Consider the following 24,610-nt stretch of genomic DNA (forward strand, 5'->3'; position numbering starts at 1 on the left):
GTTGTATTCCAGAACATTCATACCGAATATTTGTGTGTGTGCAACGCATTTTATGAATAGGGTTGGGTACCGAAACCCTATGGAACCGGTATGCACCAAACCGAATCAGAACGCAGATTTCGGTGCCTCTTAAATGCCTGAGCGATCGATTGAAATATCTGTCCTGGTTCTCCAAAATGTACACAAGAAACATGGGCGTCGCTTGGCTTTTTTAGAAAAAGTCGGCAGACTGGTTTCCTCTCAGTCTTTCAGGACACAAGGTGTGTGTTTATCGATAGATTGTTAGAATATCTGTATCTGTGTAGTTCTTTGTCTTAAATACAGTTTACAAAAGGTCACGAGGGAGCAATCGGTTTCTCATCTACTGTTAAGTTTTCGCTGCGTTCTCCGCTCATCACCCCACAGCTGTTTCCTCCAGTGCCAAATGACCCCATAACACATATGAACGCATACTTTAAATACACTTATTTAAATATACTTAATTATACTTTATACATACACTACTGTGCAGAAGTCTTAGTCTTATTTAGTCTGTTGTCAGACAACAATCTCACTAGATTATTATTAAAATGAATGGCAAAATGAATGTTTGGAAATGTAAACTGATATTTCCTACTGACATACTACAGCAAAAGATATAAATAACTGGCTTAAAACCTTTTTTTGAGGTGAAAATACTAATGTGACTAAGACTGTACTTTACAAACAACATTGTTGCTACTTTATAAAGAATGAGCATGCAGTAATTCACTGTATCAACTTTTTTTTTTTAAGTATCGGTTCTGGCACCATTTAGGCACCGGTACCGTTTTAAAAGTATCGAAATGGCACCTGTATCGAAAAAATCCCAAACGATACCCAAACCTTTTTACGAAGGGCTGTTTCCTGGGACAGTAGACCACAGTGCCGGCTGACTCACAGTCTTTAAGTATGTTTACATATTTAAAGAATTTGCCGCTGATGATTCAAACACGAGTTTTGAGCAGTGTAGAGTAGCGCTTATTGTTTATCTTTTCTCCGATCACAAATGCAGACGTGGTTTTATGTTTACACGGCGTGATGCAACGCAACATCTAAAAGACAGTATAAGTCATTATAATCAGTAATTATGTCCCCACTGGATGAAACCAATGCATTGTGTCTGTAATGGATTTTGTTGGTTTTGTCTCGTCGCGCCAGGAGACAGCATCACAGTATGTTAAGGAGCGTAACATTTGAGGTATTCAGCCAATCACGATGCACTGGATAGCTGGCCAATCAAGTCACACCTCGCTTTGATGTGCATTATGTGGAAAATGTTTTTTTTTACCTTAAACCGCATAAACGCATTTCATTACACTAATTACTCAAAATAATGTTTTTTAGCAACTTCATATGGCCCCTTTAATTCGCTCTTCCAAAAAGGTCTTAAATTGGAGCAGAACATTTTTAATTCATGAAGTCTCTGCTCTCTATTTGCTGCTTTAGATAAACTGTAACCAAAACATTTTTATTCAAATGGTCCAAGAGATGCTGCTTCAGCAGTAGTTGATGATTTTAGTCCTTTTTTCCTTGTGCTGTTTTACTTAAACATTACTCATTTGTCCTTAAGCTCTTCAGTGAAAGACATGTGAAATCAAAACTGGTGTTGTTTGTGGCTTTTAGTGGTATCAGTTCTGGTCCATGTATATGATCGTGTACTCCTAAAAATGACTGTTGACTTTTTTGATTATACACTTTATATTTTTGAGAGAGATTAGTGTGGATTTTTTGTTTTTGAAAGAAAGTTTTATAAACACTTTTGTTTATTAAATTGATCCAAAGTAAAGACATTTATTATGTTACAAAATATTTCTATTTCTTTTTATATTTATATATATTTATATTTTATATTTATATTTTTAGAAAATGTATAATTAACAAAAAATCCTGAATTTAAAAAAAAAAAAGGAAAAATGTTGCCTGTGCAGCAAATTTGTGTATTAGAATGATTTCTGAAGGATCATGTGACACTGAAGGCTGTAACATGGCTGCTGAAAATTCAGCTTTGCCTTGACGGGAATAAATTTAAAATGAAATAAATTCCAACATGGAAAACACTTCTCCCTAAAACCACCTGCATATGATGCATATCAACAAGCTACAAATCATCAAGGTTTGTGACTGTGACATGACATAAATGTTTTTTGGGTGACTTGTGAAGCGGACCACCCAAACTTCCTGCTTTATAATTAAAAATACATCTTTACATGAAAGACAAACTGCACTCATCAAGCAGTGTCATGATGCAGAGGAGAGCAACTTACAATGAGTCATGCTGATCTGAAAATAACTGTCCTGCACTTAAACACAGTTTTATCAGCCCTGTAGAGAGAAATGAAGGCCAACACACTTCTTCACATCTTTCTTCTGCTTGATCATGTACTTTCTCTTTTCAAATTTACAAAAACACACACTGCCCATCTGCCCTGAACGGCATTGCAAATGCAAAGGAAATAAACATTAATTGATAAATCAATTCACAGGAAGTGAAGAGGGAAATTGAGCCACCAGTCAACATGTACTACTTGAGTATTGCATGGATTTTGGCTGAACTAAATGCATTGAAAAGGACTTAATCATTTTCAAATAAATTCAGTTTAAATCACCTCAGAAGTTGTTGCTATATGCAGTTGTTTGAGGGTATAAAGTGCATGAGATGCAACCGTTACAGTAACATTATCATGATCAGGAGTCACATAACCAAACCACATGTATTTTCATGTTTAACCTCACAGCCATATATAACTAAATTTAAAGCTTTGAGTATGGTAATAGGGCTGTGCAATTAAGCGAAAAAACGGTTCGATTTCGATTTTGGCCTCCAACAATTATGAAAATACAGTAGTCGAGAAAGGATTAAGCACTGTAAACTATTATTGCGCCCCATTCCGGACCCTTTTGCAGCACTGCGCTTCCTTCATAAAAGCCCAGTTTCCAGGGCAAATTAGTAAAATCATGTAACGTGACATATGCAAAATGGGGCGTTCTTGATTTATCAAAGTATATTTATTCATGTTTTTAAAAGCATGAAAGAGAACTTGCGCTTCTCCTCAGGAAGAGATATGCGCTCAGAGATGGAACAGAACATGAACATGTAAAGTCATCTTTTTGCTCAAGGTGCGCACAAATACAGGCAAATATGTTAATGCTGCGCTTGGTGATTATTCACGTATACCTTTGTTTGTCATGTAATAAGTGAACAAAGACTTGAGAATGAAAATACGCGTGTAAGAGTAATTTTGATCTGTGCAGCTCTTAAAGTGACAGCGGGCTATGTTTTACATTTGAGGCCATCCTTAAAAATATTATTGTTTGCCTTAACCCAACCGACCCTGTCAATTTAGCACCGACTCAATTTTTTATTTTTTTTTGCTTTTAGTCCGACCGATTTGCCGATTGTAAATTTGCGTTAAGACCGACCAATTATTTTTTTACTCTTCAAACAACTAATACAAACGCAATAAAATACTATTATATTTAAGTAATTACTGTAAATATATAAATTGCCTTGGCCTACATACAAATGAAGGCTATCTTTAATTAAAAAAAAAACCCTTGATGTCATCTGCGTTTACACGGATGTCACACTGTGGCCTGTGCGTTCGCTTCGTCTCATACTCTCACTCACTGTCAGAGTCAACGGTTCGCGCTTGGTAATGATGGCTGCGGCTGCAGTAAACTACATGTTCACGGTTACTTGTTAAAGTCATACGGGTTCGGGCACCATAATACATCTAAAAAAATTCATTAAAACAGCTCGACACCGCTTTAACTTGGCACAGAGTTCTGGAAAAACTGTGCCCAGATCTTTTCCCATCCCTTCTCCTCTCTAGTCTAAAACCGTGTCTGTGTCGACTGTCACTTTACGTTCGAAAATCTATTACACGAATCAAGCACGAATCAACCAACACAAGTTTCGAAAATGAAAATAAGAAAATGATTTTAACGACCTTTTCTCGGAGCGCGTCCAGGTTTTTTTTGAACAGGCGTCACACACAACTGCAGCTTCGGACAAACACGCATAACAGCAAATAATATTTCTGCAAAATGTTTCTCTTTTTACAACAGAAATGTGAATTCAGCCGGTATTCATTCTCATACAGTTTCGGGCTTGAATCGCCTAGGGCTGTCAAAATAGCTGAAAAAAAACTAAATTCGAATTTTTACTTAAATATGATCAAAATTCGAATTGTATTCGAATTTTAAATGCATAATTTCAGTTAGGGTGAAGCAAAGCTTTTTGCTTCTCTTCTGAGGCTCAAGATAGCGCATCGAGCAAAATATTACTGCATGTTTATTCAAAGCATTAGAATACATGAAGTTGCTTAAAGAACTATAAACAAAACAGCATCATGTATGCATTTATTGTTAAATAAATAAAAAACCAGGATCACACAGGATACATTTTTTCATTTAAAAACATGAGATGCACGAAATATGCGTTCTGTGTGAACGGCTTGGTTTCAGTTTTGATGTAAACAAGATCTTCTCCACATTGATTTTTTTTTTAAGTGGCTTCAACTGGATAGGCTAACATAACCTTATAATGCAATGACACATATATTGTCATGACATGTCGTGCGCGTACACGAGGTGAAAGATGATACAGCAGATACTGCGTGTCGAGCTCGTCCACCTTTGAAAGTTGTGTAGACACAGCTGTGCGCGCGGCCAGATGGAATGGAACACGTACCGGGGCTCATAAGGCAGCTTCCTTAATGCACACCTAAAATTCATATTCGCATATGCGCATTCGAATGTGGATTTTTATTTTAAATTCGACGAATATTCGAAAAAATATTTTTTTAATAGCCTAAGAAAATCGCCTATGCGATTTTTTTAATTTTTATTTTTATTTTTTTAATTTAATCGTAAACACAGCCATGTTTGAAGCCTGCAGTAAATATTTTGCATTATGGCAGTCCACTCTGCTTATTGTTTTTCGAAAATGTTGCACTCCTGTTTGTCATTTTGCACGTAATTTCACACCAATAAATCATCAGAAATATTGGTCTTTACCAATATATTAAATCTTTACATTCCTCCTGCCTGTTGTCTGTGGATTTACCTATATTTGGTGTTATTTGCCGTATAAAACTTTAGACATGCAAAATCGATTTTACAATCGATTCAATGAACACTCGTCACTAAAAAATCAAACAGGATTTTTTTTCACAAAAGTGACAACCCAAGAAAGCAAAGTAAACGTTCTCTCATTTGTAGGTTGCATTGATACGTAGCGGTGGATGCAAGTAAAACAGTACCTCATTTTTTTCTCACCTGAAATTCATGCAATAAACATGTTTTTGACAAAGATTTTAATTTGTTTGTGGTCTATATAGCCTGCATCAAAATGAGGTTTGCAATGATGCGCCCGAAGGCACGGGTTGAAGACCCAGTCAGTGACGTCATGATATGCTAATTTGTTTAAATTCATACCGACGTCATCACCATCACAAAAATTTACTATTTTTTTTTTTACATTGAAACTTGAAAAAAAATATATAGACCGACCCTTTTTTTTTTTTAATTACTGTTACTGCAAACCAAAATATTTTTAAGGATGGCCTAATTGTTCATTTCTGTACCACGCTACATGAACCTTTTCATATGAACTGCAATAAATACTAAACTAGAGCCAAACTGAAATTAGACATTAATAATAAATAGTATAGTGAATAATTGAAATAATCATACTGCTTGAGACAAACACCGTTTGTTTCATTTGTATCTTTTTATTCTTTTGTATTTGTCCTTTGCTTTTTTTTTTATTACTGACCTTTTAATTATTTTCAATAATTTTGAAGACTTTTTGTTTGTTTGAAATTCTGCTAGTCTCAATGTAGATGTCATAATAGTGTTGTCATAATACCAAAATTATTCAATACCGATACCTAGTCAAGAATTGCGATTTCGAGACTTTTTCGATACTTTTCCTGAAAAGGGAAAATACACTCTCAAATATCATTGCTGTGCTTTATTTTAAAACCGGGACAACATTCTAATCATATAACACACTAATAAATGAACATATGAACAGCAGATATATCAAACATTTGAACAAAATATGAAATATCAAAATATAAAAAATTAATTTAAACAATGACATTCAAGGTAAAGAAAGAATAAATTTAGCAGCATTATCTCAGTTATCATAAGAAACATACGAGTATTAACTTTATATTGATTCTGAACTTTGAATAAAAATATGAACAGCGATTATATTAAACAATGTTTCTGATCTCAGAAGATTAAATGTCAAAAGTTAATATCAATTTAAGCAATGGCATTCAAGTAAAAAAAAAGCAAATAAAATTTAGCAGCAATATCTCAGATATTGTAACTTATTCTGTCAGTTGTGCAACCTTTTCTTTCAGAGGAGAAAACTCAGCCAGTGAGCTTTAATGAGCGTCATCTATAGTGAGCGTCATCTTTTTCTACCAGTCATGGACCGGCGGCCACAGTATCACTTGTGCTCGCACATGCAGCGTAGTGATGCGCGGGTCGGGTTTTTCCAACCCGCGGGTCCTGCTTTTATGAAATTATTTGGCCCGCCCCAGCCCGCAAATAAAGTACAATTTCTTTACCCACCCCGACCCGCGCATCGGGGACATCATGGAAGATACGTTGCTACTTAGACCTTCGTATTGTAACCTTATCAAAGAACCTAATAAAATATGAAAATATATATTCCAAATATTTAATATAGGCTATATGAAATTGCACTAGTGACAGGGGTGCCTCCAAGGAGTGGCCAGGGGTGGCCACGGCCACCATTGTATAAACTCTGGCCACCCCTGTGGCCACCCCTAGGATGATTTCGGTGGGTACTATTAATTTAAATGCAGAATGTAAATTCACAATAGTTTAAGAAGTGAAAAAAGGTGTGCAAGGTTTGAAAAAAGATTGCAGATTGGTGCCACGAGTAGCTGCCCTTCAACCCTCCCCCTCCCCCGTCCAATCAAAACACAGAGTGTGCATGTACATGTGATGTTCTAGACTAGTGCTCATAATCATTTATAGTGCGTTCTTTCACTTGAAATTTAGAATTATCAAATGTGTCAATATATGGGACAGAACATTTATAGATCTATATAATTTCATATAGCTACTATCACACAAAGAGTGACGTTTTTCTCCAAAAGTCAGCATAATTACAAATGTGATATTGATTTTATACAACAGTTCAATAAAAACAAGAAGTTAATATCAAGAGACTTACCTTTTAGACAACATATTCCCTCATTCAAAAATCATTCCAAACACAGCCACTGTTTTGAGCAACATGATAGTGTTTTGTTCCTGAATGAATCAACCGTTTAAATGATTCGGTTCTACTGCAATCTAATGTAACAGTGACTCGCTGCCACCTACTGGCGGTTTTAATTTCACATTTAAGGTACCTTATCATTTTTTTAATAATTTCAAACATCGGTTTTCAATGTTTTACATTTAAAATATCAAAACACGATTTATTCATCTGTAACTGCAGGTTAAAGTATTCCATGTCCCACAGAGCTGTATTAAACAGTGTGTAAAAACATCTAAATGGCACTTTAGATGCAGCTTCTGTTTTCTCTGCAATGCAAATATAAATTTTGTTGATACTGTTGGTAACAGCCCAAATGCAAGTATTTGACCTAAAAGATGGTGCACACTTTTAGAGAAAAAAAAATGGCTAAAAAAAAGGTTAAAAAAAAACCCCCAGAAATCACAGATATTATTTCATTTCAATATTACAAAACCCTTATTATTATTATTTTTTTTTTTATGTGCCACCCCAAGATTTACTGTGGCCTCATCTGGCCACCCCTATTAAAATTTTCTGGGGGCGCCACTGACTAGTGATGGTTCGTCCGTGAACGAATCTTTCAGGTGAACAAATCGTTCTTGTTCAGGTAATCCACTGACTCATATTTCTCGTTCACTGAAGTTCCTCCCTCAACAGCAGCGCATGCGCAGCTCGTGAACAGCTCTGTGAACTGTTTCATCCTGTCAAAGAGTTACTCAAGATGTGACGGAGCATGTGGTTTGTTGAATGTAGTGAACCCATACGCCCTTCACTGAACGAGATCGAGAGATCTTCTCATTCGTGAACCGGTTGAATGAACTGATACATCTCGTTTATGAATGAAATGAATGAGTATACAGGGTCAGTGAGCCAAGCATGTAAATCTCAATCAGCAGATACAAAGCGCAGTCATAGATGCTGTGCAGATACGCTCGTTTTCATATTTAGCATAAATGTTAATTATGCAAGAAAACCTAGTGCTTTGTTCATCTGAACAACTTATTTAAACTATTTAATGCGATTATGCACACATTTTAGTAAAGCCAAATCAGTTTAGTAAAGCCATTAATGCTGCCATCTCGCTGTAGTGCTTTTTTGCTGCTTGCGTGAGGAGAAAAAACACAGACATCCATAGGGAGGCACTGGAAGCGTGTTTTGCACACACCAACATGAAATACGTTTCTTACAAATCTGGAACGCAGTCATTCTTTGAAGTATGGATACTAATAAATTTAGGAATCGTGACGTTTTTAATTTCCGAGAATCGCAATACTTTTGAAGGATCGGTGCACCATGCAACACTGTCATAACCTTATTTACAGGATATACATATTTGTATGACATATTTAGCACTATCTTTAAATAAATCACTCTTATAAAGGTTTGGCCATTTGGTCCCCTCATTATAATGTTAAATAATCATGATTACAATATTACAAAATAATCATGATTATGATTTTGCCATAATCGAGCAGCCCTTTATGGTAATTCATTACTTAGCATGTAAACGTATAACTTAATATATAAATACATGCGAGTAGTGAGCATGTTCACTAATTCACCTGTCTTTCTCTTTCAGCCCATGAAGCCTCTTAAAGCCACAGCTACTACATCAAAGCCAGTGCTGACAATGGAGCAGATTGAAACGATCTTCTTCAAGATCCAAGATATCTTTGTGATCCATAAGGAGTTTTATGATGCTCTTTCTCCCAACATTCAGCAGTGGGATGAGAAGATCACTGTCGGACATCTCTTCCAGAAACTGGTGAGTCCTCCTGTCACATAGTGTCCTGTAGGGCTGTCACTTTTTATTCGATATTCGAATATGCATTCGAACATGACTTGAAATATCCGTAATCGAACTATAAATAAAATATCCGGTTTTTAAAATGCCATGTGTAGCGCATTTTTTACAGTCTATGTATGATTAGACCATTTGTTTTTTATTTTATTCTTTGCCATCTTATCCAGTAGAGGGCACTCTAGACGTATTGTAGCGTAGGCCCATGACCAAATCAAGTGAATAAAAGCTAGTAGCCACTAGCCAGGCACGTCTGTGTGCTCTGAACGTGTGTTCTCCACCGCGGGGAACATTGTAAATAAAAAGAGAGCCGCACTTAATCCAGATCAAGTTAATAAACTGGTGTTTCTTGTAAACAGTATTAAGAAATGAATTAGGCTAGGCTATATGCCTTACTCCTGCTGCTGTTTAAGTTGTCACGTTATTGTTTGTGCCTGTTCGGTTTCATTTAGCCTAATGTTGTAAGGTATGGATAGTGGCACTTCATATAAGTTGATATTCCAAGTTCATAACCTACTGTTTCAAACATTAAGTAAAAAAAATAATAATCCAGATAGTCCTGTTTATGACTCACTGTTAATACATCTGTGATTGAATCTCCATTAGGCTACGTTTTTTGTTTTGTTTTGTTTTTTAATGTGCGGGAGGGGGGGGGGCACGAAGATATTCGAATACATTCCATGATATTCGATATCCGTTCGAATTTGATTTTTCTCAAAAGTGACATCCCTAGTGTCCTGCCAAACACGCTGTTCAAAGGCCCTAGATGGTAATTCTAAATACAATGACCCTCTATGAAGTGTACACTACAGACCAAATGTTTAGGGTCACTAAAACATTTATTCAGCAGTCAATTGATCAAGTTTGACAGTAAAGAAATGTATATATTTATTTAAAAAAGTTTCTGTTTCAAATAAATTGTTATTCTTTTACATTTTCTATTCTGAATAAAAGTATCATCATTTCCACAAAAAATATTAGCAGCACAACTGTTTTCCACATTTATAATAATAATATGCAACATTATCATATTAAAATGATTTCTGAAGGCTCATGTGACACTGATGACTGGAGTATTTGGCATCACAGGAATGAATTACATTTGAAAATATATTGAAATAGAACACTGGTATTTGAAACTGTAATAATATTTCACAGTATAACTCTTTTTACAGTATTTTTGATCAAATAAATGCAACCTTGATGATGATAAAAGATGTCTTTGAATACATGACAGGGGTCATGAAATGAAGAATAGAGTTAGCTATAAATCTGACTAGGGTTTGCTCATATGTCTCATTGACGGGCTCTACTGATTTCAGAAGAACAGCATTTATTTGAATTATATTAAAATCTTTTATAAAATTCAAACATTTTATTCTTGCTTTTCATCAATTTAATCTATCTCTGCTGAATAAAATTAATTTGAAATCTCTTTAAAAAAAAACTTAAATCGTCTCCAAGCTATTGAACAGTAGTGTAAGTTAAACAGAACCATAAATATGCTGAATATATTATACTCCAACTCAAGGCTAAAGGCAAATGCAAAATATTAACATAAAAATCATTTATTAAGGGTCGTGGGATATGTGAATGACTGGTTATTTCAGAACAGTTAAAAGTTAATTGGGCCTCATCATTCTGGTGTTTTGGTGATATGTAGTCAAGCTGAGCGATGCACAATATTTATTTATCTCGATATTTTTTAGCCTTTTGACAATATTTGATGTGTATCTCAATGATTACGCATTTTCTGCATGACTTGTAAATGTAATTTCCCTCTTCTAGTTAGGTGAACTATATTAGGCCTAAACATCTATTGTTGCTAAGCAGATTTTTAAATGTTTAATGCAAGAAAAAAAAAGTATAGTTCAAATGATCAAATCATTAAGTCCTCTGTTCATCACAAAATAAATGCAATAATTTTATTTATCAGTACCAGTATAAAAAATACATAGTGAAACTACTAGTACAGTCATTAGAAGACTTAACCACTCAAATAAAAAGCACATATAAGTACTAAATTCATCATACTTTCATGATTATAATTCAATGCCAAAACAATAAAGCATGCATCTTAAATATTTTTTGCTGTTAAGTTCATTATTCCACTCTGAATGGATTTTGTTGGGCCATACCCAGCATGCATTACTGCTCATTATTACAGGATTTACTTCATTTATCTCCTGAACCGAACACCAGATGGCAGGAGGTTATGAAACATGACTTTTCTGAAGTCTGAAGAGTTTTCTCCACACACACACACACGCACACACGTGATTAGCAAAACATTGTGACAGTGGTTGAGTTAGCAGATGGAGAAATTACAGGCACCCTATGGCTCTGGAAACTCGGCAAAGAGGAAAAGAAGCATGAAAGACTAAGACTAAAAGAGACTAATTTATAGAGAAGAAAAGGTTTAGGATGAGCAAATCCAGACGGAGTGTATTAGAGGCAGTTTCTTTCTATTAGTCACCCTTCACTCTTTCTTTCTTTTTTTCATTCTTTTACTCATTAGCTCTGACTTCTCTTCCCACAAATGTTTCTCTCTTCACCTCGTCTTTGTGACGTGTGTATTAGCGCTCGTCTGTTGATACACTTGGTGAAAAGTCAGAGCATTTGATGCAGGGTTGGTAGGTGACAACGTCATGTCCGTGTGATGTGTTGTGCTCCAGACTTCTCTCGAGCAGCGGGAGAGAGGAGCATGCTGGGATGGAGATTGAGAATATAGGGTCTCATCATGCAGTTCTCACCTCAGGGCACAAATATACAGCAGTCCATAACCTTACAGAAGTCAGGGATAACAACAGAGAAGATGGGTTATAAAAGACAACAGGAAGAGAGAGCTAGAGGTCAAGTCAGAGTTTGAATGAGAACACCTCTTGGCTTTAAGTCTGAAAAAGTGGTAGACCAATATATCCCCATGTCCCAAATTTTTAATTCCACATTAAACATTTATCGTCAGGTCTTTATTTAACAATAAATGACTGTGATTTAACAGGTCGCAGACTTACCAGACCAGTGATTTACGTTTTATTCATGTTTTTAACAATTTTATTATTTGTAAAAAATGCCATGAAAGGATTACAGAATCAAGAAGTTAAGGATCTTAAGTATACATCTATTTATTTGCAGAATCATATACATTTGATTTAAAATAATGCATTTATATTAATAAAAATTATTTGCAGTTATTTTCGTTAATATTGTATCAAATAATAAAATAAAATGTAGTAAGTTTTATGTTTGTGTTATTATCTTTAAATTAAACCTGCTCTCTAAGATATCGACATCGGCCATCAAGAAAAACCTGGACTGGTTGACCACCAATCTGAAAAATGAAAACTACAGCTTTAATAAAACAATTAAATAAATAAAAAATATTTGGACTGTGGAGAGGTTTAAAGTATTCAAATCAATTGTGTCTTTATTCATCATAGTCATACAATTAATAACTTCACAAATGAATTTACTTTTTGGGTGATGAAAGACATTACTTTATTTTGAAAGGAAACTAGTCTTTGTTATATTTTCCACATTGTCAGTGCAGAGAAAACCTAAAAAATAATAATCAAAAAAACCTTTCCAATAACCCGGCACACCATGCTTGGTAAGAGAACTCCTGAAACAGTATTAAAAATGACAAATCTCATATTCCTGCTGTAAGTTCACAGACATCTGGTTTTAAAATGCAGTTACATTTTGGCTGGTTAAACATTAAAACATTTCTCTGTTTGAGCAGATGGGGGAGTGTTTGGGAAAACAGCTATTTTTGTGCAATTCCTTTTGACGATGCTAGTGCTGAAGATATGAGCTTTGATAGCAGGCCCCAGGATGGTTGTGCTTCACTCTGTATGGGCGTCATAAGTTCATTGTGTTCCTCTGACTGTTATTACAGCAAGAGATCTGAAGTGGTGTGATAAAGCCTGCTTTAAACTTCACTTCTCAGTCTTTGGGTCTCCAGAGCTCTCAGCAGAAGCTCTGATGTCTGTATCTTGTGTCTTATCCAGAGGATGAACTCGCTCCAGCAGAAAGTGTCCACTGTGAACACACTTTGATGAATGTTCAAGAGGTCTACAGATGAAATGAATGTTTCAGCATTGCCATTTTTCATTCTCTTTCATCCCTCTGTCTCCAGCTTCTAGTTTTTCAATCTTTTCCTCCTCTTCTCTGTGGTTTTCCTTTACTGTCCTCTCTCTCTCTCTGTCAGTGTTTATATTGTTTTTAACATTGTTCCTCTGCTTGTTTCTTAGGCCAGTCAGCTCGGTGTGTACAAAGCCTTTGTGGACAACTATAAAGTCGCGGTGGGGACAGTAGAGAAATGCAGCCAGGCCAACAGCCAGTTTCAGAAGATCTCTGAGGTGAGCTCATCTATCTCCTACCACACCACACTATAGGCCCAGATCATTACTGTCTACAGTACATACTGTACTTTATTAATGAGGTGGAGCTAATGTTTGAAATGGTCAGGAACTGGCCGTCGTCCTTGATCCCTGCGTTATTGATCAGTACAGAATGTTCTCCAATCTATATAAAAAAAAAATTATATCTGATGGAAAAAAAAAATAGATGATGATTACTTTTAAATATGAAACTAAAACTGCCGGTAAGTAGCAGCATGTTAGTGTATAAGTGAGTCTTTACATCAACCAATTTGTTCAAAATAGCTGATTCATTCAGGAACGAAGCATGTGACTGTCTTTATGAGTGTGTCATTGAATTGTTTACTTGACTGATTTGTTCAAAAATGCAGATTCATTTAGTAATAAAACCACTGTGTATTCCTTGGAGATAAACAATGGTTCTAACTGTGTATTAGTTGGTAACTATTTTCGTGGTGAAATAGATCAAAACAGACCATTTTTGCAATGCGTGTAAAATGTAACTTAATATTAATATTCAGTTCAGTTTTTTTTATTTGCCCCATATCTTGAATTTTGGTGGCATCCCCATTAATGTACAACTTTTGGCACTAAGAAAACAAAAATGCTAATAATTGCTTTGTCACATTTGCATTTAAACATTTTAAAAGGAATGGATTCATTCATACATTATATAATAAGCATTAATTAAACATTGCAAGGTGTGATATTTAACAACAAAGAGTAAAAAGCTCCTTAAATCTTTCAGTTTTTATATTTATTATATTCATGTAACACATCCATTACAATATTAGTGTTGTTTTTTTCACTAATAACAATTTCTCATGCTTATTTGAACATAACCCCAACTTGAACTATTAAACATGCTCACATTTTGTTTATCTTATTTTGATAAAATAAGATGATAGATGATAAAGGGGAAGAAATCCCATGATTACATTGGAACCACCCTTCCATATCTAAACAATATGTTGTGGGGGGTGGACTTTTTTTGACCTTCCAACACCATAGCAACGAGCTAAAACTACTAAGGACATCTTAGAAACCGCATAGCAACACTATTGCAAGGCATTTACGTAACTTAGTGTAAATCTAGTTTTAATATTCAGCTTTGTGCATTTACTCATAAACACACATACACCAGAAGCCTTCCACATCACATTTCTCTACATTATTCCATACAGGTATTCGTCACATTCTGCTGCCTCAGCCAGACATGAGCTCTGTATGTGTGCTTGTATCTGTGTATATTTATAGTGTGCATCCTTTCTGTTGACAGAACCTGAAAGTTAAAGGTCCTAAAGAATCCAAGGACTGCACCACAATATCCACCATGGAGGGTAAGGGTGTATCTATTGATCAGTGATGTGTTTGTGTGTGTGTGTGACATGCATGAGTGATCTGCATTTACAAAGCCTGAATCTGGTAGAATGTGATAGTGATGCACCGAAATGAAAATTCTGCGCCGAAACCGAAAATTTAGGATGCACTTGGCCGAAAACCGAAACTGAAGCCGAAAATGGCTTCTTTTAAAAACGTATATATATATTGCTTGGATTTAATGGATCTGAATTGAAAAATCACAATATAATAATCAAACTTTTATTAACAGTTACATAACAAAACATAAATTATTCTTTACAATAAATATAAATAATAATTATTCTTCAAGTTTTATGTTCCATCAAATAAAATAGTTTTTAAAAAATTGTGCAATAAAATCCACAATTTTGGAGATTTTTGCAGAACAAATGTTACATATTGCAACTTTGGTGTCCTCTCGTATAGGGCTGTCACTTTTGTGAAAAAAAAATCCTGTTCGATTTTTGAGACATAGGCAAAATGTTCAATGAATCGTTAGTAAATTGCCTATATTTGGCGTTGATCCGTTTTCCAACGCCAAATATAGGCAAATCCACCGACAACTAAACAGGCATTAGGGCGAACGTAAAGAGGGCGCTTGAGACGCGCACAAGTCAGCAATGTGGACTGCCATAACGTCAATGAAAAACATTACTGAAGGCTACATTGATATTATGCACTAATAGGCTCTGTGTGTGTGTGTGTGTGTGTGTCAGAACCTGCAGTTGCTGTGTGACGCGCGTTCGCTGCGAGCGTATAGTGACGAGCTGGACGCGCTCCGAGAGAAGGCCGTTAAAATCGATTCCCTGTTTTCGTTTTCGAAACTTGTGTTGGTTGGTCCGATCGATTGTGCAGCTTTTGTGACAAGCTTTTTTTGATTGTGACAGCCCTTTGACATGCAGACGTGTGATAACAGCTCGACCGTGAGTGAAACCTAAGCGCTTGCGCACGGATGGGAGGGGCGGGTGACATTCATTTTCGGTTTACGTTTTCGGCTGTTTTTTTTTATTTCGGCCCGAAACCGATAATGCCATTTCGGCCGAAAATTTTCGGCAGCCGAAATTTCGGTGCACCCCTAGAATGTGAGCTGATGTGTTGATTGGCGGTTCGTTGAGTGACTCGATGGTTATGAATGAACCGTGAGCAGTGTCTCTTTAAGAATGAGTTCTGCATCTTCCTACTTGTGTATGCAGCATCCACAACTCAAATGTGTGTGAGTGTGAGGAAGAGTCATGCGTGCCTGCTCATTCTGAGTGTTTTGGAGTGCAGGAGTGTGTGAGTCTCTCTCTCTCTCTCGCTGTCTTGGTGGTGTTTGTGAGGGATGGATAAAAGGAGGTGCAGAATGAGCAGGAAGTAGTGAGAGAGCAGTCAGAGAAGACTTCAGGATCGGTGGAAGTTTATCATGGAGGTTCTGCTGGTTCTCCGACTGTGTTGTAACTGCACCTATGGTAACTATATTGCATTTTGATGCTTTGCTAGTCTGGATGAGTTAACATTTTTGATTGTTGTGTGGTTTGGTTTAAGAATCGTCCATGGTTTCAGATCAGAAGATTGAACCTTTCTAGAGCTTCTAGAGTTCTGCTGGTGAACAGGTCTGATCTCATTTCAGTGCAGTAGGAAGTCTTGTAATGTGCATGTGTTCTGATATTTCATTGCAGTTGTAAGACCTCAAGCATAAAGGGACTTATAAAACGGATAATTCAGATTCTGGCTTCTGATTGGTCAATATAGCATTCTAGCTGTGATTAAAATATGCAATATAGTAACAACAGCACATTTTCTCATAGTTTTGTGTACCATACATGACTGAAATGGTGCACATGGGGATCAGTTATTAATGCTAGTTCACATGTCAGGGACCATATTGTCAGATGGATGATGGATGGATGACACAAAATATATAAGCATAAAATATTGTCTTATCAAAATTGATGTCTTCAATTTTTTATGTGTTGTTCCTGATAATGCCCTTTAGCTATAGCTGTATTCATAATATAGCACAACTTCTCATTACGTATTACTTTAATATGCATTAGACAAAGCTCTGACAGTGTTTGACAGATTCCAGGTTCCATGTGGAAAGATTCGAATGGGTTTGAAACCAAGCAGGAATACAAAAAATTTTTATTTCCTAATGAACAACTGGACCTGCCTATCCAATTCTCATATAATTTTCATATTTAGTTATAATAGGGTAATGCAGAGAAAAGTGTTAAATGCAAATGATAAACTGCAACTAACTATATACAGTATTGAATGCATGAATAGTACATAAATATTACTTTTCAGGTAAGAGAAAATGCTTTATTTTGATCATTTTTATCATATATTTTGGTGTTCGCAGGCACACATCATTGAAGACTGAATGTCCAAACTCTACAAAAGATGAAAATAGAAATGTGACTCAAACCAAAAACACATTCACTTGCAGTGAGGATAAACATGGTTTGCAGTGCACCAACTTTTTATTTTTATTTTTGTGGTGCATTGAATTGCTACAATTCAATAGGCTGTTAGAAACCAAAATTGACAAATTTCCTGTTACTCATTTAGCATGGTATTAAACATTTACTAAATAGTTTATTTTAAAGTCATTTTTCTATACAGTTAGTATGATAAACCATTTTGGTGTTAATTACCTATGTAAAAACTAGTTGAGCAACACTGTAGTGAATGATAGCATACTGCCATCTGACTTACAATGTGTTGAATTATCGACATGCATTCATGTGTGTACTGTATGTGCATTTGTATGCATTTACTCCTTCGAAATTCCTTCTTCCACTCCAAGGTGACTGGAGGATTATCCCCCATAATGCACCAGCTGCAGTCACCACAGTGATGATAGATGATAGACCGATAAAGGTAGACATAAAAGTGTTGATAAAGGATAACAATATAGAAAGATTGGAACAAATATCAAAGAATTGTTCAAAATTCACCTGTGCACTTTCTCTTTCATGCTATCAGTTTATTAGCTGCCAAATTATAGACATACAGACAGGGAACTACACTAACCTTTTCCACTGGTGGCACTTGTGCGACTAACTTTTTCAGTTACTGGCGCAAAACATGATTTGGTCGCACAAATTTTTTAAAGTAAGCCACTCTGGATAATAGGGCTGCACGATATTGGGAAAAAATGACATTGCAATATTTTATTTTTCTGCGATATATATTGCGATATGAAATCTAATCTAATTTTTTCTTACAAACAAAATTTGGGGTGAGCAGATTTACATTCTCATTTTAAATGATTTAAACCGACACCATTGTGTCAATTGATTAATATGCGCGAGGGAGAGAGAGCAAGACAGCGCTCGTGTTGTTTGAAGCGCTCTCTCTCTCGCTCTCTCTCTCTCTCTCCCTCTGTCTCTCTCTCTCTCTCTCGCCCTCTCTCTCGCACTCTCTCTCGCACTCTCTCTCTCTCTCTACAGCTAATGAATAACGGATCAACTACGACAGCCTACATCGCACATCCTGCGATGTGACTATCGTGGAATCTTTCGATTCTTTTACACCACATGCCTTCTTGTTTTATTTCTTACAGTACACACAGTGCATTGCTCCGTCTTGGTACCTTAACCCAGGGCCGTAGCTGGGGTTAGAGGGGCCCTGGTGCAGATTGTACAGTGGGCCCTGTTTGAAATTGTTTAATATTTACTGTATGTTCGTTCTATTTATTTATTTTATGCTATTTACACAATGTTTACTTTAAGTTTGTAGGTGTCCAGAAACTAATTTAAAATAGCACTGCAGTGTCTTCACTGTAAAATAAAATACACAGTCAAACCAAAATGTATTCAGACACCTTCAACATTTCTCACACTATCACAGTTTATTTGCTATAGTTTAGAAATTGGTAATAAAATATGACAAGAACTCAAGAGTTAAACTGTCAGAACAAATTCATCTTGATAATGTCAGATAACTTTGATAGAAAGATATGTAATGGAATCAACCAAAACTTCAGACAACTGTCAGTATGACAATATTTACACAACTATAAATACTTTGTTGACAGTTACCAAGCAAGCAATGCTTAATTTTGTTCAGTCTGTGGTGTGAAAAGGTTGCATTAGCAATTAAAGAAAGAAACACAAGCAAAACATGGTCAGGTCCTTTATTTATTTATTTTTTATCAATTTCACTGGTAGTCTACAGTATGAAAAGTTTTTGGGTATAATATTTCATAGTTTGCTGTATTTTGCTATACTCACTTACATAAATGAACTAGTGTCCTGCACCCATCAGTAAAACAATATAATCAATTATATCTTTTATATCAATTATATATTTTTGGTTTGACTGTGGATAAATTTTTGTTAAAACTACAAAGTAATTCAGTCAAGAGCAGTGAGTGATTTACTTTCATTTTCATACATTAAAGACACTGACAGCAGAGCTAGTAAATTAGGCACGGTCACTTTAAGAGATTGTATTATAATGATACACATCCAATTTCTTTCTCAAATCTTTACTTTCACTTAAGACATAACCACAGACTTTCGAACACACTTTCCAAGACAGGTATTTTGACATATTTAGTATGTTTTTGTCGGTACAAGAGCAAAAAGACTTTTGAAGACGTCTCTGCGTGCGCCCTGAACACCAGAACACCGCGGTGCTGAATTAAGCTCTTTCGAAACCTTTTCTGTTTGTTTAAACTGCGATTTGTATTTGTTCGTTCAGGTGCAGGAGGACGCGAACGTCCTGAAGGAGAGCTCGGTTCAGTGTTGTTGTCTGTGAGACGCGGCTCTCTCTCTCGTGCAGACCGAACACAGCGCGAGTCACCAGCTGCTCAGTTCAGCTTTCCAGCATCGCGGGGCTGGAGCCAACTTGATGTGTTTAATGCTCAGAGCATGTTATAAAACATATTTTTAAAATACTAATTTCTGTTTTAATAAATGTCATAGCATAGCATATTGCCAAAAAAACATAAGGTAGGTACAAAAATAATCAGTAAAACATTTGCGACCTGAAAAAAATTAGGGTCACTGTCATTTCAAAAGGTCGCATACAGATCCCTGCATACAGATATAATCAGCCCCTTTAACAGTTGATCCAAAACCATGTCAGTGTAAACAAGGGATGAAATGGAGCAAAGGAAACCCAAGAGAAAATGTGAGAAGCAAGACACTAAATGCGCAAACACTGTTGTAATCCGATCGATTTGTGGAATGCAGTATAACATCAACAATGTTTAATATTTGTCTTGTGTGAGCATGACTCGCATGGTTTAAGGCCACAGCAGTGTTTTTTTTTTTACATTTGTTTTCCTCTAGAGCTAGTTATAATAGTGACATTTAGATTAAATCATCTCCCAGTGACTCAAAACTCGCAGTGTTTTGTGTTTATATACATATGGGTGGGTTGAAAATGTATGGAAAATATAAAGTTAAAAGTAAGAAGTTAAAAGTTGGAAGTCTGATTATAAAGCTAATGTAATATCCCTCATTCATGAAAGTTGCATATGAATTAAAACTGTTTTTTGTTAAAAAGATGCCCTCCATTCTACTTTCTACTTCGTTTATACTGTAACCAGTATATTTAAATGTCTATTTAAACATAATGTGTGTTGCCATAATGGAAGGCCCTTTCTGAAAAATATGTATAAGGGTATAATCTGTCATCTGTTATAAACAGAGATTGAAAGTGATCCGATTCGTTGCTTAATCTCACAATGCTGTCCCTTTTTGCCCTTGACAACTAGCTCACAGACACTGTGAGTGCTACAAGGATGGATTGAATGTCACAACCTAAAGCAACCTTCCTGGGCTGCATTTGTCAAAAGCATTGTTAGTCTAAGTAGTTCATAGAGCACTATTGCCAGTGCTACTTAGGCTAACAATACTTTTGGGAAATACTGTCCTGATTGGTTCCCTTTCAGATCCAATCAGCTGTGAATCCACCGACTACATCCACAAAGAACACCCTAGAAACCACGTAGAAATGCTGTAACAACCACAATTGGAAATCACAAAGAACACAATGGCGACTGCCTACCTAACACCCAGGACACCGGAAGCCATAGCAATGCACTAGCAACTAATTTGATGAACTGAGCATGAGTGAGAAGGGACTGCTGGGAATCATCATCCATTAGATGACCACCACAGGACCCGCTGTAACCCTGTAAAGATGACAAAGACGTGCATGTGCAGAATTCTCTCACTAGTTCGGTCAAAGAAATGAGACAAAGCTCTTTCCTGAACATTGTTCACAGGAGACCCTTATCTGACTGTGTGTGTCAATGTAGTATTTTCGGTGTAGCAGTGCTCCTTGTTGTGTACACAGTACTTCTTAGAAAACAATAGTCTGACCTTGATAAGCAGCAAACGGAAGCAGGACAATATGAATGGAATCACTTTCATTTCTCATCTGATAAACAATAAAAACTTTGACAGCCATTTAGAATTCACCTGACTTTAAAGAACTTGAGCTGCAGCTCGCACTTTCAAAACGGAATATAAAACAGAATTGTATCTGTACTGTATGTCTGTTGATGTGGATGCTTATAGCTTTTCTATTAGTTATCATTCTTAGTGTGAACAGTCATTTTAATTGTGCCTTTATTGCAGTATTGAATTTAGATTTTATATATTTAATGAACCGCAATGTCATCATCAAAATGTTGCATTATCATCATAATCATCATAACACAATGTTGCATTATCTATTTATTACAGTACTGTACATACTCCACAGACAGACAAGATAAACCTTTGACACCACTCTTTTGCGGTCTTAAAACCTCTGGTATATATCTCTTTTATTCCTGCAAATAGTTCGCTTTTTTAGATAGTGGTCAGCTTACTAAAGTAAAAACAACTGAAATGATTAAAGACTATTGAATTCTGCCCTATTGTATCCATCATCTTTTTAAGGTAGGAGCATAAGAGCCATTTGTAACTTGAATATGCAAAGCTGCGGTTGTCATCCGCTTCCAGTTATTTTAGCTTTACAAAAACAGTCTTGATATTGCAAACTATGTCTTTGTTATCATTTTGTTTTAATGTGTTATACTAATCATGGACACTCTGGTTTGTAGCACAAATAGTTTTACCATTTATGGCACTTTGTTATTATTTTAGTTATTAGTTTACCTATAGCAACTAATGAATTGGAAGTCCTGCTCATTTAAAGAAAATAGCTTACTTCTGCACTTCAAAATAAAGTGGATAAACTGAACAGAATAGCAAGCTCTTGGGTATGTGGTATGAGTGTTCATGTCCCACTGCAGCGGTCAGAATCACAGATATGGAGAGAGGGAGGCCATGATACTGTGAGCTGCTGACAGATATGCATTTCCTTCTCAGTCTGTCAGCTTATCGAGAGTTTGTGGTTTACAGAGAGCTGAAGACACAAACTGAGCCTCCTCACAGCGTTTGCATTCATTTGTCCTACGGTAGATGTTCATGTTTGTGAAGTGCTCTGCTCAGAGATGCTGCTATTATCCTTAGTGTCTTACTGCTCAGTCAGCTGTGTAATAGAGTTTGGGAAAGGGTATCTCTCTCTCTCTCTCTCTCTCTATTTGGGTTTGTTTGGCTTTTGGAGCTTTTGTATGGTTGGAAGTATGAGTAGTTTGTGAGTTGATATTTTGTACAACTTAACTGCATAAAAGGATATTTCTATATACCTTATATACTTATGATTACTCTATTTTATTCTTTTATGTTTGTCTTTGCAGCTCTCCTCTACAAACCTATTGACCGTATCACTCGCAGCACTCTGGTCTTGCATGTGAGTCTCACTCTCTAAAATATACATATATTTAATACAGGTAGTCAAGTTTAAAACAGCAAGGTCACCTTTACTAAGGAAAATGCACAGGCTATTATTTCCCTTTATTTCAGCATGACTGAGGTTGCAATTTCTTTTTTTTTTGGTAAATCTCTGTTTGAATCAAACTCTGTTTGAATGAAGTGTTAAAGTGTTTTATGCCATAAGGAAGCGTTCAGACTGCCAAATTCGACTGTGTAAAGATCATTCTGTCAGTTTCAACATGTCAAATTGGCTTTTCTTCATGGATCTTAAGGTCATTATAAACCCTGATGTTAGTAGTAGGTGGTGTCTAAAAAAAATAAAATAATAATCAAAACCTGCATGAGAAACCTTTGAAAATGGATAAAAATACTGTCAATATGTTACATATTTAGTACACTACCATAAATTTTTTTGGGGAAAGAAAAAAACATTAATTTGATGACAAGTGACAACATTTTTTATCAAAGTAAAATTAAGCATTACAACTGTTATCACCACTGATAATAATACATTTCTTATTATAATAATAATAATTATTATAATAAAAATTTCTTGATCACCAAATCGGCAAATTAGAAAGTTTTTTTTTTGAACATGTGAAAGTGAAGGCTGTGATGGCTCCTGAAAATCCAGCTTTGCCTTCACAGGAATAAATTACATTTTCAAATTCATTAAAATAGAAAAGTTATCTACAATATGCTGCTTTACTGCAGTCTTAGTCAGTCTTAGTAAACATAAGATTTATTTTAAAAACATTAAAAAAATCGTACCAACCTCAACTTTTAGTAGTGTCGGTTTATCTATTTTATAGTAGTTGGTTTATCACTTAAAGAATAAGCATGAAGCTCAGGTATGTTCCCTGTTTGTTTTATTCAGGATTTGTTGAAACACACTCCTAAGGATCATCCAGACTTCCCACTACTGCAGGATGCTCTGAGAATATCCCAGAGCTTCCTGTCCATCATCAATGAAGAGATTGACCCGCGCAGGACTGCTGTGACCACACCGAAGGGAGAGGTGTGTGTGTGTGACTGACAGGAGTTACTGTATACTGTATTTTACATAAACAGTCCTTTACTGGATACAGTATGCAGAATTACAGAATGAGGCCTTTTTAAGGCAGCTGATGTATCAGTGACTTTATAAGTGTTTTTTAGTATGTGTACATACATATGCTGCTGTAAATATTAACATAACATCTAGGGACTACTTTATGCTTACAATTATATAAGAGATGTGAAATAAATTGTATATATTGAAAAAAGATCTAGATTAAACTGCATGATAGTTTTTTGCTTTTTCTCGTGAGAATATTTTTAAGTCCACGTCATACTAACAGGAACCTATTCATAGAAGCACAGGTTACGCTGTAGTAAGCTGCGGTTCTAACCACACAGCTTTGTAATGCTGTTTGTTAATGTTCGTTGGAACTGTGGTTTCAGGAAACATTGTGACCATCGACCAACAACGCTTGTAACAAAACGCACCTCTAAAAATTAAGACCGTTTGCTTGCATGACTTTTATTAACACATTTTTATCCAATTTGGAAATGTTATGGAATGTTATCAAATGAAGAAGGGCTGGCATAATATTATAATTTTTATATATTGTGGCCTAAAGCATTCACAATTATGATATTATTGATATATCTATGGAAAGTTTTGTATTCAAAAAAATATTTTTATTGGCCAGTGAATCAGCTTTCTGTGGTAGTAGCTACATACTACTGCTTTTTTCTTTTTATGACTGGTTGGAAACAGGTGCAATACTGCCACTTACTGTGTTCAAGTGTTAACCACATTACTTGTGCTGCATTATTTACTAAATTATACAGTTTTATGGAATATTAACATTATCGCCAATACCAATCTATTGCCACACTCCCAACTATAATAATTAACTTTAACAAACTACAGGTCTGCAAATGTGTTCATTTTCACACAAATTCTTCAAATTCTCTTTTGTTTGACATTCCTATCTGTTTC

General features: G+C 35.7%; 1 protein-coding gene across 3 annotated transcripts in view; it reads left to right on the forward strand.

The window, feature by feature from the left end:
* The window catches only part of LOC132136713 (active breakpoint cluster region-related protein-like), a 179,365-nt gene that overhangs the window by 85,355 nt on the left and 69,400 nt on the right, over nucleotides 1-24,610 (forward strand). For all 3 annotated transcript variants that reach the window (XM_059547307.1, XM_059547316.1, XM_059547325.1), the window contains 5 exons: nucleotides 8,892-9,077; nucleotides 13,367-13,474; nucleotides 14,775-14,835; nucleotides 22,548-22,600; nucleotides 23,501-23,641. In XM_059547307.1, the coding sequence (XP_059403290.1) occupies nucleotides 8,892-9,077; nucleotides 13,367-13,474; nucleotides 14,775-14,835; nucleotides 22,548-22,600; nucleotides 23,501-23,641 (549 nt within the window). The remainder of the gene's footprint in view (nucleotides 1-8,891; nucleotides 9,078-13,366; nucleotides 13,475-14,774; nucleotides 14,836-22,547; nucleotides 22,601-23,500; nucleotides 23,642-24,610) is intronic.

The sequence above is a fragment of the Carassius carassius genome, chromosome 4, assembly GCF_963082965.1.
Source record: "Carassius carassius chromosome 4, fCarCar2.1, whole genome shotgun sequence".
NCBI classification, from domain to species: Eukaryota; Metazoa; Chordata; class Actinopteri; order Cypriniformes; family Cyprinidae; genus Carassius; species Carassius carassius.